The 20,086-nt window shown below is 39.2% G+C and overlaps 1 protein-coding gene across 1 annotated transcript in view; it reads left to right on the top strand.

The window, feature by feature from the left end:
* Window positions 1-4,652: 4,652 nt before the first annotated feature.
* IL12RB2 (interleukin 12 receptor subunit beta 2) overlaps window positions 4,653-20,086 on the top strand; it is a 63,033-nt gene continuing 47,599 nt past the window's right edge. Inside the window, exons 1-7 of the mRNA XM_036447887.2 lie at window positions 4,653-4,818; window positions 6,642-6,753; window positions 8,475-8,762; window positions 12,079-12,193; window positions 13,078-13,262; window positions 14,495-14,637; window positions 15,890-16,040. Coding sequence (XP_036303780.1) covers window positions 6,678-6,753; window positions 8,475-8,762; window positions 12,079-12,193; window positions 13,078-13,262; window positions 14,495-14,637; window positions 15,890-16,040 — 958 coding nt within the window. The 5' untranslated portion in view covers window positions 4,653-4,818; window positions 6,642-6,677. The remainder of the gene's footprint in view (window positions 4,819-6,641; window positions 6,754-8,474; window positions 8,763-12,078; window positions 12,194-13,077; window positions 13,263-14,494; window positions 14,638-15,889; window positions 16,041-20,086) is intronic.

Below are 20,086 nucleotides of genomic sequence, written 5' to 3'. Positions count from 1 at the left end.
ATTATCAGTGCTTTACTAGTTTGTACCAGTATCATGACTATTGTGTGTAATATGTACAGTGCCTGGAACATAGAGATCAACAAACTGTAGCATTGCTTATGGTATTATGCTGCTGCTGTTGCTACTGATCAGAAACAGTCTCACATGTTGGATCAGAAGTAACGTTGGATTAGAAATCTGGAGAACTAATATCTGACCTGGATTCTGCTCTTAGTGTGACCTGTGACAAGCTCCTTCTTTTCTCTAGACCTCAGTTTGTCTCTCTGTAAAATGGGGAAGGTAGAAGAGATGGCCTCCAAAGTGTTTGCCTTTATACTGATCTGGCACCAGTAAGCTGTGCCTATAAGTAGCTTTCCCAGAAGGGAAGCATTTGGTACCCTGCCTCACTGAGTCAACTGGGTAATGAACGGCATGTACTTGTAAGACATCCAACCTCGATGTAGGTTCAGGACAATCACTTGGTTGTTCTGCAGTGGCCCAGACTCCAGGTGAGAGGGAAAGGGGGCAGCAGGCACATGGCATTGACTAGCAAACCTTTGAGGTTCCTTCTTCTCTGACTTATTAAATTATCTGATGGCCGGTGTTAGAATAAAGAGTGCCTAACATAATTTTTTTTTTTTTACTTAGTCTAACAGAACATACAATTCCGTCGGCCTGTGGACTGAAGGGTCCCGGTTTGATTCCGATTAAGAACATGTTCCTGGGTTGCAGGTTTGACCCCTGGCCCTGTTCAGCAATCAGGGAGGCAACCAATCGATGTGTCCTCTCACTTCGATGTTTCTCTCTGTGTGTCTCTCCCCTTCCCTTCCCCCCCCCCCTTTTTTTTTAAATTTCTTTATTGATTAAGGTAACACATATTTGTCCTCAACCCCCCATTCCAATCCCCCACCCCCACCCCACTCATGCCACCGCCCCCCTATTGTCTTCGACCACTGGTTAGGCTTCATATGTATGCACATACGGTAAGTCCTTTGGTTGATCTCTCCCTTTTATCCCCACCCTCCCTTTGAGGTCCAACAGTCTGCAGGTTGGCCAGAGAGGGTTGGACCTGCACCATTTGCCCACCATCCAGAACCGAAATATCATTGCTGACATGTACACATAAGGAACTGTTTGACATCGAAATTGGGTCTCAAAAGAACTGGTGGCCCAGAAGAGAAATGCTCTACAGACTGATTCATATGCCTTTCAGCATAACGATTATTGCTTGTCTCATTTTTTATTCTTATAAGTATATTTCCAATAGGACATGATCTCACTCAGTTAGGGGAAATGGTGAACAACATAGACCGATGAACAAGAACAGACCCTTCCACTTTCTTTAAAAATCAGTGGGAAAATATCCTCCAGTGAGGATTAACAAAACAAAACAAAACAAAACAAAACAAAGTAATAAGTGATTTTAAAAAGAAATGCAAAAACAAGATACAGAAGGGAAAATGAACACTAGTCTGAGGGATGGTGTTAGTTATTCTTATGGTCCAATACACTGTCAAACAATATCACATTAATCTTCCCAAAACCTTGCCTAGGTACCTATTGTATGAATGAGGAAATGGCACTCTATGGTTCAGGAGGCAAAGTGGAACTGAGATTGACGACCCTTTTTCTCTTCCACCATACCAGACTTAATGTGGAGCTACAGAAGCAAGGCAGAGTAGGAAGTATTTCTCCCCGTGTGAACGTAGCACCTGTGGTGAGGGTTTTTCCTAAACTAGTAAAATAAGATTTTGAAGTAGTTGCATGTTTTATGCTTCTTCCTGGAGCAACGGAGGAAGAGACTCACTGGACGGTTGTTACACCTGCTAGTAGCTCTGTGTCTGGCTAGTCCCCGCCCCCCTCACTGAGACATTGATTTCTCTGTCTGGAAACTGTCACAACTGGAGCGATGAGTCAGTGACACAGCACACTCTTTGTTTTTCTGATTCAAGGTAGAGTTGTAGTTTTAATACGGACCCTCCAGGCAGGCTGTGTGAAGGATGTTTACAGTAGACATGGGGTTTCATTTTATTGGAAGATACCTCATTTACTTGAAGGTCTTTGGGTTTCTGAGTTTCTTATAAATGGAGAAGCTGTTTTAGCTGGTATTCAGAGAAAATGAATACAGAAAATGTTTGGACTGTGTAAACTGAAATTGATCCTCTATTTTGCCTATTTCATATATTATATATATATGAAATAGGCAATATATATATATATATATATCCCAAAAAATGTATACACTACTAAAAGCTGGTAGCTCAATTGATGCTTCTTTCTTTTCAGATTTAACCCATTGGAATTTATAATTATTCAAAGTATATATACTATTTTGGGGGTTCCCTACATAACATATTTAAAAAATTTTATATTGGCCAATTAAATAATTTAATATTTAATATTTTACTGTTTAGAGAATGTTACAGCTTCATAAATTGCAATGCACATTGGAAGATACCCTGTACACACTCTTTGCAGTTAGGAAGCAAAAACCTGTTTAATACTATGTATCTGTCCATTCTAGTTCAATTCACAATTTCCTTTATGGAGAATATTTCAAATTTTAATGATGCAACTAAGGTAACTATAATAAACAAAAACTTATTAACGACACCAGCCACAATGTAGCAGAATAAGAATTAATATAGTTTTAATGACATTAAACTAGAAGTAAATTAGACAAACACAGAAAAGTTTCATCCGTTCAGCACATGCCTACTGTGTGCCACAGATTGTGGCTTCTGCCCAGGAGGAGCTTGCAAGCAAATGGAGGAGACAGATAGATATCTAAATAAGTTAGTTCTACTTGAAGCAGGTGGATAAGAGGATGCAAGATGCTATGAAGATGCTAGTAGGAGGCTTCTGTCTGACCTGAAGGCTTAAGACAAGCTTCCAAAGATCGGACAACTTCTCTCCATCTCTGCTGCAATAACAGTGGTCCACACCACCATCATGTCCTACCTGGGTCTCTGCAATTGCTTCCTAACTGGTCTGCTTGCTTCCACTCTGGCCCTCATATGAGGGGGCCAAGCCTAGTTTTTTAGTTTGGGGTTTTTTGTTTGTTTGTTTTGTGTATGTGCACTTAATGTAATTCATACTTTATATCACCCCCAATTAAGACCCGGTTAAATATATAAATAGAACTTCTAATTAAACACCAGTGGTTTCCCATAGTGCTGAGGGTGAAATCCATGCTCCCCTCCATGCTCCATGGAAAACAAGCCCATGATAGATTTGGCTCCTGCCTTCTCCAATTTGCTTCATACCAACCTCCCAGAGTCACTTTCCCTAGCCACCCTGACCTTGTTTCAGTGCCTCGTCCACAGCAAGCTTGTTCCTCTGCCTCTGGCCCTGCAGTCACCATTTCCTCTGTCAGGAAAATTCTTCCCGAGCCTTCACTTGGCCTCAGCTCCAGTTTCACCTGCTAGAAACACCTCATTGACCAGCTCCTCTTCTCCCCTGGCTCTCTCTCCCTTTAGCCCTGTGTTCTTCCTTCTCTCATTATCTGAATTTGTGATTTATCTCTTTGTCTTCTATCTCTCTACTCTAGGATGTTGGTTCCAATGAGAGCTAAAACCCTCTCTGTCTTTCTCTTCACTCTGTGCCAAACTCCTGGCACATGGAAACTTAATACATATTTGTTGAATGAATGAATGAATGAATGAATGATGTCTGGGATAAATGAGTCAGAGTCAGCCAGTCTAAGAACCATGGAAAAGTAACAGAAGCATGAGTTGTGCAGTTCAGTCTCACTGGAGAGCTGAAAGCCAGCTGGGAGGGCTGGTAGACATGGCTGGTTGGTAAAGATAGGAATTAGCTCACAGAGGCCATTGTAAGCCATGAACTTGTACTTTATGGTTTAGAGAGAGGGACACTGTCAGATTTCTATTTAGATTAGTGTTTATCAAACATTTTTAACAAAGACCAGAAGAACTGGGTAATATAACATTTTAGATTATCAGCACATTGAGATCTATCCATAGACTTCAGAAGCCACCGTATTTCTTGGCTCTAGCCCCCTTTCTCCATCTTCAGAGCTGGCAGAGGGGGGGAGAGTACTTCTTCTATTGAAGCTCTCTGCCTCCCACCTCAACTTTTATGAATTCATGCTATTAGACTGGGCCCAGTTGGCCACCTCAAGGTCCTTAATTTTAATGACATCTCCAAAATCCCTTTGTTATGTAACCTAATATGTTCATGGGTCCTGGGGATTAGAGCCTAGACATATTTTGTGGACCATTATTCTGCCTACCATAGGAATGTTTAGGGAGTTTTCTATAGCTTATATTCCTTGTCCCTCCCTCCATTTCTCCCTCCCTCCCTGTTTTCTTTCAGTAACCATTTATTGAGTATTCTTTCCCAATGCTAAGTGCTGGCATACAGCAGTGAGCAAGATGGTTAATGTTTCTGCTCTCACTGTGGCTTAAATTTGAACAGGTCATTACAAACAAGTAATGAAGTAAAAAAAACGAAAAACAAAACAAAACAAACAAAAAGGTGGTTATAGATTGTACCATGAAGGCAATGAGTGGAAAGTAGCTAGCTGGGCAAGACCACTTTGGCTAGGTGGTCAGGGAGGGGCTCTCTGAGGAAGTGACACATGAGATGAGATCTGAAGAATGTAAGTCAGTCAGCCACTGAGAACAAGGGGGAGAAAATTCTAGCAGAGGAAATGGAAAGTGCAGAGTCCCCCGGGCAGCAAAAGGCATGTCTTGTTTAACGAACAGTCAGTAGGTCAGTGTGAATAGAGCAGAGCGAGCAGGGCAAAAACGTAAGGCGAATGATGGTGGCCAGAGGGGAGAGGTGAGGCCATGCAGTCGCTGAGAGATCCTGTGTGTGGTAAGGACTTTGAATTTTATTCTAAAGCATTGAGGACCCGTTTAAGGATTTTAAAAAGTGGTGGTGTAAGAGGTAACACAATCTGATTTATTTTATTTTATTTTTTAAGAAAAAAAGTGTAGGATTGAGGCTTAGAAAGTTAAATGATTTGCCAATAGTCTTTTATATTTATTTTTTTATTTCTTTGCTGATTTATGTTTTTAAAAGGTAGTCAGCTATGTGAAAATGACTTAGAAAGGGGTAAAATGTAGTAGAGACATACTTTAAGGGGCTGCTTCAGTCATCTCTAGGAGAGATGTCAGTGGTTGGTTGGGATTAGAGTGAAGGTGGTAGAAAAGGAGAGAAGGGAATGATCTGTGATATACTTTGGAGGTAACATTGATAAGACTTAATAATGGTTTGGTTGTAGGGGATGAAAAAGAGAATGGAACCAAGGATGATGTCTAGGTTTTTGAGCAACTTAAGGGATAAAAATGTTATTCACTGAGAGAGGAAAGGCTGAGGGGAAGAACCCATTTGGAGGAGGGAGCATGTTAATATTGAGCAGTCTGCTGGATGTCCAGGACGTGATTCCAAGGAGACAGACATGTGAGACTGGAGCTCAGGGAGACTTCTCTGAGAGTCATTAGCATACAGATGATATCTAGAGCCAGGCCATCAGATGCGATCTCCCAGGAGAACAGGAGAACGTAGAAATGGAGGAAAAAATAATGCTTTGGGTGAGCTGAGATCTTCCAGTGATTAAATGTCAGGAGGAGACAGAATTGCAACCAGCAAAGACTATTGAAAAGATAGTGATATTGTTTGGGGCTACCCTGAGTGTGATAGGCTAAAGGTGGAGGAGTTAAAGGAGCAAGTAGGCAGTAAGGAAGCCCACTAGGGCAAGACCGTTGTGTCTAGCACTTAACACTGTGGCTGGCACATGAAAGGTAGCCATCCCTGAATGAAGAAGTGAGTTTTTCTGAGGCTCTCTAGCATGTTCTGGCCCATTTCTAGGTACAGGGATAAGAAGTGAATATTTGGATTGGCTGTTTCCCAGTGGACTGACACCAGGGAACCTTCCAGCTTACTTTATGCAGGCCCACTTTTAATAGAATTTAGAGAATTTGCTAATGACTAGTAGAGGCATTCCTTAGATTTAAATTTGGAAAGAATCAGAAATCACCAGCTTGCATTTTTCAAACCATTTAAGATGAAAATACTCGGTAAAATAGTAAGTAATATATGAACAAGCAAACATACAAGTAATATTGAACTTTTATAGAAAACCCCAATAATCCTCTTTAGAACCCGTGGACTTTTTTTCCTTACTGTCAAAGAGATCAGTCTTTTACAAAGTTCCAGGCTGTGTGTGTGTGTGTGGGGGGGGGGGGGGGGGGGGGCGGCGGGGGGAGGGGAGACGGTAGATTATGCGCTACTATTAATCTCTTACTAGGTCAGAAATTCTCATTAGTCTTGGAATTTCACACTACTGTGTTTGACTATGATGACACACATATTTGGAAGGAAAAAAATGTGTAGAATTGAGGCTTAGAAAGTTAAATGACTTGCCAATAGTCTCAAAGTATTTAAACCCAAAAGCCACATCTCATCTCCCACCCTTTGCTGACCCCAAGAAACTTAAATGACATGGAGGTTAGAGATGACTAAGATTTTTCAATTTACTAGTTTTAAGACACACTTCATTATTTTAAGAATAACAAGCAAAAACTTAACAATATGGGTAGAGAAAATTAAAGGGGCATTTTAAGCCCTTCTAAATGATGTTGGTTCTGGTATTTTTAAAATGTGTTTAACATGAATGAATCTGTCTTCTTTTACAGGAAAAATATAGAGGTGTATTCCAGAGGTGACAGTTCATGGCACATATAGTTAGAGCATGCTATTTGGCACTTATTTTTGTTATCATCTCGCTGTTGGTTAAAGCAACAATAGGTAAGATATTTCTGTAATCTATCTGTGGAAGGATTTGTGGTTTAAATTATCAGTTACAGATTAAAAATATGCATTTGTGGTAAATGTCCTGGTAGTTGATCTTTTTATTGACTACAAAAGAGTTCACTGATAACATTTCCTCTTGAAAATGGCTAGGTAGCCAAGCTCAGCGTCATAAATGAATGTGTTACATTATAATGTATTTTAAGAGAGTATTTATGGTTGGAGTCAGCTATTTTTTAGAAGTGGTGGCTGGCATTTTCTTTGCTTCTTTCTATCGGGAGCTTATTTTTTACTTTCTGGCCTATTAGGATTAAAGAAGATCAAACAAGCAGAAAACAAACATAACTAATATAAGAGAAAGAGATGTTTTAGTTCTGAAAATAAAATTGAGAATTTTTTATTTTAAAAGAATTTTCAGTACTTCCTTTATTTGATTTAAATAACGTGGTTTTGTTTGTGTGTTTGTGTTTTTTTTACATCAATTTCTATTTATGGCAGTTGATCCAAGAAATCTTACAATTACCTGCCCTGCCAGCTCCCACCCCTCCCCCCAAAAAAAAAAACAAACAAAAAACAAAAAAACTTTCAGTGAAGATTTTATATCACATCTAAAAATTCAGAGTGAATCTATAATTCTGAGTGAGTTTTTTAAAAATTGGCATTTATTAAGCACCACCAAAAACTGTTAATTCTGAATAGTTGTCATATTTATTTATACAAAAACTTCAATAATAAGAATGACCTGACTTTTTAAATAAGAGCTTAATGTGGTAACTGGCATATAGTAAATAATAAGAACTCTTTTTTTTTTATATTAGCTATATTGGGTAATGGTTCATCTAGCCCAGTGTTTCCCAAAGTGTGGTACACGTATCCCCAGGGGTACGGGAAGAGTTTGGTGGGGGTACGCATTGCACCGGAGTTTGGTGGGGATATGCACTGCACCATGCTTAGCTGCGCCTAATTCTACGTTCTCATGAGTACAAGGGGTACTCAGCGTTACTAAACTTATAGAAGGGGTACACATATGTGAAAAGTTTGGGAAACACTGATCTAGCCCAAGGTCTTACATCTTAAAAGAATATCAAAATATGGCATGGTAAGACCTAATTTCCATCCTTGTTGCCAACTACAAACACACCAGAGCCCCTGAATATTCTCTGATATAATATAATAATATAATATTATAAATTATACATACATTACTAGTAAACCACTAATATAGTAAAAGAGGGAACTATTCCAAAATCTGTCCATAAAGTTTTTGTAATAGCCTTTTAAAATTGTCTCTTTTTGGAATGAGTATTTAAGTAAGCATCATAAATCATAAATGGAGATGGAAACAAATGTGATTTATTCTGGGAAGTACTTTTTAGTAGTCTGGTGAATAATTTACATACAGAGAGATTGGCTTTTCCTGGAACTGTGTTCTTGAATGTTCTCAAACCCTATTTTCTCACCACTTTCCTATTTATAGTTCTGGTTATAATATTACTGTTTTGAGAGGAATGTGTGTTTTAATTCAGTTAGACTTTAATATGTTGGCCTTCTGTTCTCATTATACATCACCAATACAGCTAGAGCAATGGGTGTTATTTATATTTCCAGGGTTTGATGGGGTTCACTTTGCCCTGCATTTGGGGAATGAATGAACCCTCCGTTTTGGAATGGGTTGCTTATATGCCAACTTGAGCATTGTGTTTTGTGTCTCACAGCAGATGTGTGCAAGAGAGGAGATGTGACTGTGCAGCCTTCCCGTTTCCTGCCACTTGGATCTTCTGTCAATATTTCATGCTCTTTAAAGCCCAAGCAAGGCTGCTCTCCATATTCCAATTTTAACAGGTTAAGCCTCTACAAGCGAGACAAAAAAATAAAGTTCCAGCATGGCCACTCCCTCAGTTCGCAGGTCTCAGGTCTTCCTCTGGGCACCACAGTGTTTGTCTGCAAACTGGCCTGCAGCAGTAATGAGGAGATCCATGTTTGCGGGGCAGAGATCTCAGTTGGTGGTGAGCACTCCATTCTCAATTCCTAAAAATTGGTGATTGTTTGGTATTTGTCATGTGTTAAGCAGAAAGCCCAGGATAGGCCTGTGTCCTTTCTTCACCCACCATGTGGATATAGTTTATCTTGATAGAAACATGAATGCCTCAATGTGAGAAGTCCAGAAATCTATGAAATTGGGGTCTCATTTCATAAGGCTCTATTTCCTCTCTCTCATCTTTCCCCTCTTCCTTCCTCTCCTCCCTCCCCTTTTTGGCCATTAACACCATTTACCTGTTGTCCTTGGACGCCAATGGCAGGAAAATGGATCTCTTAAATATCCATGCCTTCATGACTTTGAGAATTTGTTCAAAACTATAACCTCCTAAAAAGAAGAAAGAGATATCTCTTTGGACTTACACAGCCCAAGCTGCCTACCCAAGGCTGAACACTTCTCTCCTCTCTAACTTTATGTACAAAAAGTAGTTCTTCCATCCATAGTTATTCCTGGCCACTGATCATCATACTTAGCAGAGGTTAAAAGAAAATTATCATTATACTTATCTTTTCTTGGGTTTTCTTGAAAACAGCCTAGGGCAAACCTGACATGCTAACACTCCCTAGGGGGAGGAGAGTTGTATAGTTCCAGGGAAGCAAGAGTAAGGGAGCCAGGAAAGTAGCGAAGCCACCACAAGGTGGTTAAGTTACTGCGTTGGTCACGGAGGCATCAGAAAATATAACTGGTTGCTTGGTCACTAGGACCATCCCCAGAAAGAACATATGGAAATGCAATGACAGGAGAAAGGGAGAAGAAATGAACTGTCTGCCTTTGGTCAGAGCATCAGCTGCCCCTTACTGCTGGCTTGCACTGCTGGTCTCCTCCTGGCAGCTGCTGGGAATAAGAGCTAAGATGTCAGAGTTGGCATCTGTAGCACGAGCCACAGTGCACAGAGTGAGCTAGCAGAAGACCTGCCTGCAGCTTGCAGCCTGCAGCCTTAAGGCCCAGCCAGGCAAACCAGTCAGCATACATGGGTCCTGAGAGATCTTGTGGTGCTTGTGCCCCTCTGGCTCCAGGGAAGGTCCAGAATAACAGGTGAGAGGCATGAAGAGAGTAGGAGCAATTGCTACAGCAGGCTGACCAAAGGCAAGGACAGGGTCCCTGACATAAAAACAGTGATATAGAACTCAATAAGGCTCTTTCCTGGAAAGGTGAAGCCTCTTCTCTCTGACCTATAAGGATATGGTTGGTGCCGGGCAGTCTTCCTGGAAGGTCACCACAAGCATCGAGCAGAACATCAGGCAATGGCCAAATAAACCACTGGCGGACAAAGAGACATAAACTATTGATAGGTCCAGTCCTCTTTCAGTTCAGCATCTCCTGTCCACACCCTTATGGATCGTGTACTCGCAGCTCTGACAGCCTGTGGTGCCATAAGAGGAGCATGGGCTTTGAACTTCAACCCCGCCGCTAGCAATGTACCCTTCGACAATTTCAATTCTCTGAGCCTCAGTTTCTCCCTCTGCATTATGGAGATGCTAACACCCACCTCATAAGATGGTTTCAGCCAAAACTGGTTTGGCTCAGTGGATAGAGCGTAGGCCTGTGGACTGAAGGGTCCCAGGTTCGATTCCGGTTAAGGGCATGTACCTTGGTTGCGGGCACATCCCCAGTAGGGGTTGTGCAGGAGGCAGCTGATCGATGATTCTCTCTCATCGATGTTTCTAACTCTCTATCCCTCTCTCTTCCTCTCTGTAAAAAATCAATAAAATATATTTTTTTAAAATAAATAAAATAAGATGGTTTCAGTGATTAGATGACACATTGTATGCAAAGTGCTTCATCTAGTACCAGACACATAGGAGGTACATAGGTCATGAGTGCGGAGATTGCACATATGTCCAGTTTTACTCTCTTCTTTCCCTTAAGAGAAAGCATAAGCGTTGGTTATAGACAAAATGAAAAATTTTCTAAAAAACACCAATGGTCATTCACCTCCCTTGTCTTCAGAACTCCTGAATTTTTCACCCAGGTAATTTACCATTTTACCAGATTGACATTTCATATTTGTATTAGACATTCCCAGCTCCGTGATGTCAGTTACAGGTATCCACAGTGCTGCTGTGTGTTTTGTTTGGTTGGTTGTGGTTTTTTGTTTGTTTGTTTTTCTGATAGCCTAACAATAGCCTCGGAAGTCATATCCTTGCAGATATCCTTAGCCATTTTGTTCCATTTCCTATCTTTGCTCAGATAAATTGGAGTGCTGCATCTCCTTTTCATGTTTTACTTTTCCATCCACGGTATGCATTTGTGATAGTCTGCACCAGCAGTGGACCTAGGGAGGTGGGGAGGAGAACTGACAGGTGCAGCTCAGTTGGGTGGTGCTGCCTGCCTACCGGAATGTTGCTTCTGCAATGTGCTCAATTCGTAACCACACCATGAAATGGCTGCTCTTTGAGCAGGTTTAGCACCTTTGAGGTCAAGGACTGACTGGAAGCAACACCTTTTTCTGAACATGGCTAGTCATTCCAGGAAAAGACACAATGTACGTTGGTTTCACCCAGTGTAGTAAGAGTAATCCTACCTAGTGGGAGAGTAAGCAGCCTAGCCCATGGAAACTACTCTTTGTCTATTTAAATGATTAATTTATATATGTCCTTAAAGTATGTACTCCAAGTGAAGCTGCAGAAATTAGATTGAGATGGGACAGCTCTGGCGGACATGAGTAAGGCCAATGGATAGGAATGTCATTTCAGTACATTTCAGGTCAATGGAGAAAAAGAGCCCCCGATTCTTAAAGATTTATAATATGAAGTGGATTTTATTCTGGAAAGGTAAACTCATCATCATTGGGGCCATGGAGGTAGCATTGGGTATTCACCTGCCAGGGAGAATAGTAAAATATGGTGGTGAAAGGCTTGGACATACGTCAGCCACACTGAGGCTGGAGTCCTGCTTCTGCCACTTCATAGGTTTGTAATCTTTGGCAAAATACTTAACCTCTCAGTCTTAGTTTCCTCTTCAATAAAGTGAGGATAATAACAGTATGTACCTAATGTAGCTGCTGTGACTTCTGCTTGAGGAAAAGTCACACATAAAACATTTAGCATAGGACTGGGCATATAGTAAGTGTTGGATCCTAGTCGCTGTTATTGTTAGTAGAAGAAATCTGTGCCTCGGAGGCAAATTTGAACTTGATGGAATCTAAAATAGCTACCAGCTTGTCTGGGTATAGGATGTATAGAGAAAGTATTGTTATCTTGTTGACAAATAATAACCATGTGGACTGAATTATCACTTTGTGTGGCATTTCAAATACGTGGCTTTGCTCTTTATTTTTAAAGTTGCTCCAGAACAGCCTCAGAATGTATCGTGTACACAGAAGGGAGAACATGGAACTGTGGCCTGCACCTGGGGCAGAGGACAAGACACTCACCTACCTACTGCGTATACTTTACAGTGCGTGAGAGACTGTTCTTGCAGGGTTTTGCGGGTCTCTGTATGACATTTAGGAATATCTAATAGTTCTAGTTTAACAGGTGAGAAGAAGCAATAGACAGTTCTAGATCATTAGATGTTTTTAAAAATAATGCTAGCATTTATAAATGAAAACTGGTTCATTCATCTAAAGTGTGAGAACTGATGCATGGGCCTGAGGTCTAACTCTGAGTTCTCTTTAGGGCCTCCGAGGCCAATTTTTTGCACGTTCTTCCCTGCTCTAGGAGGGTTAATCTGGCTGCTTTATATTCCTTTCCTCGCAGACGCTTGTGGTCATGATATATAAATAGACTCTTCCGTGGGGAGCTTTCCATCAGCCTGGTAGAGTTTCTTTTCGAAGCACCTTTGCCTGACCTGCATGAGTGTCCACAGAGAGCGTCTGGGAGTGTCTGTTTCTTGAAGTTTATTCCATAATCCCATCCAAAGATCCCGCTGTGTTGCACTGTGCCTAAGTGAGCAGCAGATGGGGAAAGGAAGTGGTCCCCAGGGTTCTGGTCTGTACTAGAAATTCGCACTTCTGTGCAGTAAATGCTAAGGGGAACCATGGATCTAACCTAAGGAGCCAAGATGTCAGACAGGGTTTGGGGAATTCAGGCAGTGCTTACTCATCTCTATGAATGTAAGAAAAGAAAATAAAAAATAAAAATCTCAGTCCTACCAAAGAAAGGGAGAGGGGGAAGTATGGTCCTATTTATGACCATAGAATACAAATATTTCCATAGTGTACCCTCTTGTTATAAGACTGACCCTAAAAATTAGAATTTTAGGTATTTGAAAGTTTTGTTCTTTTGTATTAAAATAGCACGTAACATATCCTGCTAAACACAGATGTCTTTTATTCACAGGTTAAATGGACCAAAAAATGCAACTTGGCAGAAGACATGTAATGATTATTTATGTAACCATTTGGACCTTGGAATCAACCTAACTCTGGAATCACCTGAATCCAGTTACACAGCCAGGGTTACTGCTATCAGTGATCTTGGAAATGCTTCTTCATTTCCATCCACATTCACAGCCCTGGACATAGGTACATTTTATTTCACTTTTTTGTAGATGTCATAGGTTGGCACATGAACATTATTTTAAAAATCACTGGATTGTCCTATACGTGTTTGTTTCAAAAGAGGTAGTGGTTGATGGGAAGTGACCCACAAGCATAGGCCTAGGGTAAACATTACTTTGATTCAGGTAAAAGGGTGCATGACCCTAGAGCTAAATAGAGATGGTTGTAAAAATTCAACATTATTCTCTATATTGGACAAAGAGGGGCCCCTGGCTTCAAATCCCATGAAGGCACCAGCTGCCACTAATACTGTCTGTCAGAGAGAGGGTCCTGTGAGGTTATCTTAAGAAGCTCAGGGTAGGCCATTCTTGGTAGAGATGTCTTTTTACCCCCACGGCTCCTCCACTCTTCCGAGTTAGGCTACATGTAGGCCTGCTAGTCTGAAGCAGCTGGTGCAAACTCTAAATAAAATGCATCAAGGTTTACATGCCGCTAGCTCTGTGAATGCTTACCTCTGCTCCTCTCAGCCTGGTTGCTGGAATGAGCCAGTCTCAGCACATTTCTGAGCAAATGTAATTGGCCCAGAGGAATCAAAGAACAGTCCTAAGGCATTCCCAAATTCTGCCCATCCCAGCTGGTACTGGATTTCTGGGCTACCTGAAGTCCCAGCCTCACCCGATGTGTTTCTCTTCTCTCTTCCGACAGCACCACTTTGCAAAAACACTGCTAACTATAAGTCTGAACATAGGCATTTAGTATGCATTTTCCTATCACACTTCTCCTCATCTACTTTGTGTCTCTTTACATAGGCATCTCTAAGCCACCTTCTTCCCTCTTATTCTTTTCTTCTCCTCCCCTGTTTCTATGTCCCCTTCTTGTGACTTTTCTACCAACATTTCTTCTCTTCCTGAGGTGATCACCTCTATCCACCTCTAACTCATCATTGGAACTCTCAGATTTGGCACATCGGTGTGCCATTGAATTAAGTGGAATCAACACTATCATTGCTGTCGGTGGTAGTCTATTCGGTAAAAATGAGGGTAAATTAAGAGGAATTATTTTAAGGATTTAGAAGTGAATCAAACTTTTTCTTCTTTCTAAAAGTCAGGGACTTCTCTCTTGTTTATTTCACCAAATGGGTGGTCATGCATCTTAGGGATGAATTTTGTTCAACTCTTGATAGCTCATGCTAATACATAAGACAGTTTCTGATTGTGGAGCCTGAATCACACCTTTTTGTTTATCCTGGTTACCAGTGAGGCCTCTTCCTGCGTGGGACATCAGAATCAAATGTGCAAATGATTCTGTGAGCAGATGTACTCTTCAATGGAGAGATGAGGGGATGGTGCTGCTTAATCGACTCAGATATCGACCCAGTAACAAAGGGTCCTGGAATATGGTAATGGTCTTTAGAGTGAAGGGGGAAAATAGGGAGGGGTTCTTGATATTATTGCACAGACCTTTGTCTTTTCCTACCAGCAAAATATGTAGTTTAAGAATATTTGCCCAAAAGTATATATATCTTGAGTTATACCAGAAAGCCAGATATACCTCTGTTTATGAAGAAATATCTTAAATTCTGATCACTGGTTTTTTAAGTTGCAAGCTTTTATATTTTATGTATAGTAAAGGCTCATTTCTCCTTGCTTTTTGTGTGTGTGTGTGTGTGTGTGTGTGTGTGTGTGTGGCGGGGGGGGGGGTGTTGTGTTGTTTTTTAACCCCTGCCCTATTATTACTTTTTAGTAGTTTTTTTTTTTTTTAACATATTGGAAACAGAAATATTAGGGATTGTCCATAGAAGTTTATGGATAGTTTAGGAATTTATTATTCTAAAGCTAAAGCCCCACACTTTGATATATTAGGTATTAACTTTTTTATAATAAAAAGTATTGTAAAGGATTATAATTTCTTCCATTATTTTTGTAAACTATAATGTCTTTTTTTTAAATATATTTTTATTGATTTCAGAGATAGAAACATTAATGATGAGAGCGAATTATTGATTGGCTGCTTCCTTCACGCCCACTACTGGGGATCAAACCCACAACCCAGCATGTGCCCTTGATAGGAGTCAAACTCAGGACCCTTCAGCCTACAGGCCGACACTCTATCCACTGAGCCAAACCAGTTATGGCTAAACTATGTCTTATAATGACAAAGGATCAGTTTCATATAAGTTGATATTCAAGAGAAGTATAGTAACTAAATATCTTAAATATTTTTATATAATTAAAGTTTTATATTTGAACCCAGTTCTGTGTCTTTATAAGTATTAAAATATGCATCACATTCTAATTGTGATCAAATGTAGGAACTTTTCCAAGGCCTTTATGAAAATTGGTAGTTTTCAACTTATACTTCCTTTTCAGCTAGTTTTAAGATTCCCAACAGGAATTTTAAAAATCTCCTGAGATTAAGAACCTATCTACTTATATAGATAGGTTCTTAATCTCAGGAGATTTTTATTTTTCTGAGACAGTATTATTTCAGTGTATTAAGTAACCCAGCCATTGATATTTCTTCTCATTGAATGACAGATCTAAAATAAATAAATAAAAAGAGTTACCTGGTCTAGATTTTTACCTTTTTGTTAAAATTCTTTAAATTAATAGAGTATGAATATGCACCTTAAAAATCTTGTCTGTTTGAAGGTTAATACTACAAATGCCAAAGGAAGACATGATTTGTTGGATCTGAAACCATTCACAGATTATGAATTTCAGGTTTCCTCTAAGCTACATCTTTATAAAGGCAGTTGGAGTGACTGGAGTGAAACATTGAGAATGCAAACACCAGAAGAAGGTATGTGTCAAAAAAGAAAAGAAAAAAAAAGCAGGATGGAGGGTGAGGGTGTGGGGAGAGAAAGGATGGAGGGAAAGAAGATGCAATGATTTCCTTGGAATAGAATCACTAAAGTACTGATACTGAGTCAAAGAGTATGATTACATTAATTAACAAGTTAATTTTCACATGAACTTAAGTTCTGAAACTGTCAGAGAGATTGCTAGGAAATATTTAACATTAGGGAAGTCCTACTCCTGTTTGGCACATGTCATGTTGGTGACAAGCTTAAGCTTCAGTAATCATTGGTTATAACTTCTTATTTTTTTAAAATATATTTTTATTGATTTCTGAGAGGAAGGGGGAGAGAGAGAGAGAGATAGAAACCAATGGTGATAAAGAATTTATTGGCTATCTCCTGCACACCCCCCAGTGGGGATTGATCCCACAACAGGGGCATATGCCCTTGACCAAAATCAAACCTGACCCATCAGTCCCCAGGTTGATGCTCTATCCACTGAGCCAAACCAGCAGGGGCATAACTTCTCATTTTTATTGCACTTAATATTTTTTTTTACTTGCTATCTCAGTAATTCTCTCTAAGTTACAAAGCTAAGCCAGTAATTAATTGCATTCTTTCATAGTTATACCTAGATTCAGTTTACTTTTTGGAGTCTATGAAAATTAGACACAGAGCCACTAAAAGCTTGAAAGAAGGAAGATTTTGGAGACATAATATTTTAAAGTAAAATTTAACATCCAACAATTTTTCTCCTTCAAATACTGCAGTATTGCACTTCTTCAAGGCTTTGACTCACTGCTCAGATGAGTGCCAGCAGACTGTCCATAGTAGGCAAAGGATATCAAATGTATTTTTTAGTCTTATGGGCTTTTATTTTTGGTAATCATTGGGAAGATAATTTTACTGAAGTATAATAAAATATTTTTATTAGAGCAAAAATGCTTCTATGAACGTTATTCTAGTAATTAACAAATCTTGGGAAACAAAAGAAATAGCCATCTGAATATTAGTATTCAAAAGCTCTCAATTAGTTATATAGCATGGACTTTTCATAATTTGTGTAAATTTGGCTCAGGAAAAATTAGCACATAATACATTGCTTTATTATCTTGAGGCTTTATAATATTAATACTTATTTGTGAAACTTATTGATCTGTGTGCATATGAACTAGCCTTGTGATTAAGTTACATTTTCTGTGAGCTAGTAATGGCTTTTGGTAATTGATGACACTTATCAATGATTCTTTAATGACATTCAAGCACCTAAAGGACCTATTAATAAAACATAATTCCTTAGATAATTTTCTATTCTTCCCCTATTCTTGTATGAATCACATTTCTCTATTTAAAAAAATGTTTAAAAATGAAATAATTCAACAAATTAGAATTTATTTACTCTCATTTCATAATAAGAAAATCTCATAAATTAACGTTGAGCCAATTGCTATCTGCTTAAATGCTTGCTATTTTCATAATCCAGAGTTTATTCTTATTATCCTTGTAATAAACATAGTCAAAGTAATGAATTTTTAAAAAGCACTTTAGGATTTGATTTTATTTATATACAATACAGACAAAATTCTTGAAAATGAATTTCAAAGTAGTAAATATTTGTTATATCACATTAGGCTAAACTATAAACAAGGGAAACTCTGGACTTGTGAATTTTTACCTTTGATAATGACCCATTTAGAGATGTCAAAAAGCTTTTCTTTTAAGTGTTTATCTGTTAAATTAAAAACCCTTTAAGGTAGGACAGTAGTAACTTTCTCATGTCTTATAAAATAAACCACTATCATAACAATGAGTGCAGCAACTTGTTATGGTTAAGAATCTGTGGATGGTTGTGAATTGAACCAAGAAAGCTGGCTCTTTCAGAGTAGTTGCAGGCATTCATAAAGAGAGAAACCCATACACTGATATTTACCATGGTTACCGAGCTCTGCTTTCAATGTCTGAATCTCCCTTTTTGGTGTTTGATCTTTCTGAGGATTGTTGTAGGATTTCTTTTCTCTTACTCTAAGCTGCATGGTTTTCACCTTTTACCACTATTTCTGTCATCAGTTTCTTTATGAAACACCAACTGATGTAAACCTAAAAGGTGTGAAATTTTTTTTAACACGCCTTCCTTTTAACCCTTTAAATATAGACTCATATGTAACTTGGCATTTAAAAAAATTACTAGTAAGCTTTTTTTTTTTTTTTTTTTTTAAGTCACTCTAAAACCAAATAACCCTTTGCTACCAAAACTGAGAGCACAATGTCTCCGGTGGTTTGGGCACAGTTATTTATATCAGCAGGAAACGAGGTCGTTATTTACTACCTATGGCCTTTTCCTATGTCATTAAATTTAACTCCAGTAATGGTCCTCCATAAGAAACACTTTTCAAATGACCACTACGTAAGGGATAGGAGAAAAGAAACCATTTTCTGTGTTTAGGACAGTCCCACAATCAATATCCATCAAAGGCAGGCCTGATACTGGGAATCGAGCTACCATATTTTGCTTCTAATGAGAAAACACTTTGAGTTTGGGCTGCATGGGGTCTAGACAGGCCTGAGAATAATATACTCAAGTGCCGGGGAACTTGATCCCTCACCACTCAGAACACCCAGGAGGAATTTTATGTAATTTTCATGTCACTGAAAATGATTTTTTAAAATTTGTTTTCAACCATTTAAAAGTATAAAAACCAATATTATTTGTTCACAGGCTGTACAAAACAGGGAATGTGCCAGATTTGGTCCATGGGCCACAGTTTGCTGAGTCCTAAAGTAGCTAAACTTGAAAGTTTCATACTTGTGCCTTCTTGCTTGAGGCTTAAGTAAATGAGATTGAATCGCTTTTTACCTTCTAAAGGGACTTAGATGCAAACATTTCCATTAGAAAAAAAAATGTGTGTTTTTTGTTTGTTTGTTTATTTGTTTGTTTGTTTGTTTGTTTGTTTTGAGAACTAATGCAGTCCCTACCCTTTGGTCTTCTTTTGGTTTCCTTTAAGCCCAGCATGTGCCTGGAAGAAGTGAATGCAGGCACAACAGATGATAACATCAGAAGGCAAGAACCTATCGCTGAGAACTTGTTTAATCAAGTGGGCACTTGTAAATTCTATTTGAATTGAATTGTTTGCAACTAAATTTTAGATAAATGTAGCACAGCCTAAAGAGTGGCCATCCTGGAACCAAGGCAGTGAATGACTTACCTCTCTGGCCCTGCTTAGAGCATGACTTGGACAAAAAAAAAAAAAAAAAAAAAAAGTTTGTGCATTTCACTTAGTCCACTACCTGAAAGTTGAGATATGTCTTTTCTATATTGACTGTTTGTCAAATACTCACATTCCACTATTCTTGGAGATATTTATTCTTCAATTCACTGCCTGCTAAAACCTGTGGTGGGACGGCTTTCCACTCGATTCAGTTGCTATTGTCCCCAGCCCTGTCCTACCTTGGCCTCAGATATAGATGCTGAGCTGAGGAAAACAATGGCGTGGCTCTGATTTAGCTGGCACACAGACAGTTTCATAGAAGCCTAGAATCCTGGGATTTGAGAGATGAAAGAAATCCTTGAGGCCATTTAAGTCATTTAGGCCAATCTCTTGCTTAATTTAGGATTTTTTTTTTTTTCATATTGGTGATTCTAGTTAACCCTACTATTTTCCCCTTTATATTGGAGGTAGTTTTATCTCAGGAAAGCTGATGTCCATTTCACAATATTTGTACATTTAATCATTTGTACCCATGTGTGTGTTTTTTTAAAAATTAATCTAATAATTATTTAACAATCATTTGTTCATTTGTTTATTGATCGATTGATTGATTTCAGAGAGGAAGGAAGAGGGAGAGAGAGCTAGAAACATCAAAAATGAGAGAGAATCATTAATTGGCTGCCTTTTGTGCGTGTGCGCGCGTACACACACACACACACACACACACACACCCCGAGATCGAGCCTGCAACTTGGCCTGGTGCCCTGACTGGCAATCAAACTAGGGACCCTTCACTTCACAAGCTGACGCTCTAGCCACTGAGCCAAAGCAGCCAGGACTGT

The sequence above is a fragment of the Pipistrellus kuhlii genome, unplaced genomic scaffold (assembly GCF_014108245.1).
Source record: "Pipistrellus kuhlii isolate mPipKuh1 unplaced genomic scaffold, mPipKuh1.p scaffold_m20_p_2, whole genome shotgun sequence".
NCBI lineage: Eukaryota > Metazoa > Chordata > Mammalia > Chiroptera > Vespertilionidae > Pipistrellus > Pipistrellus kuhlii.
The sequence above is the reverse complement of the archived record's forward strand: the minus strand, read 5'-3'. Positions and strand labels throughout refer to the sequence as shown.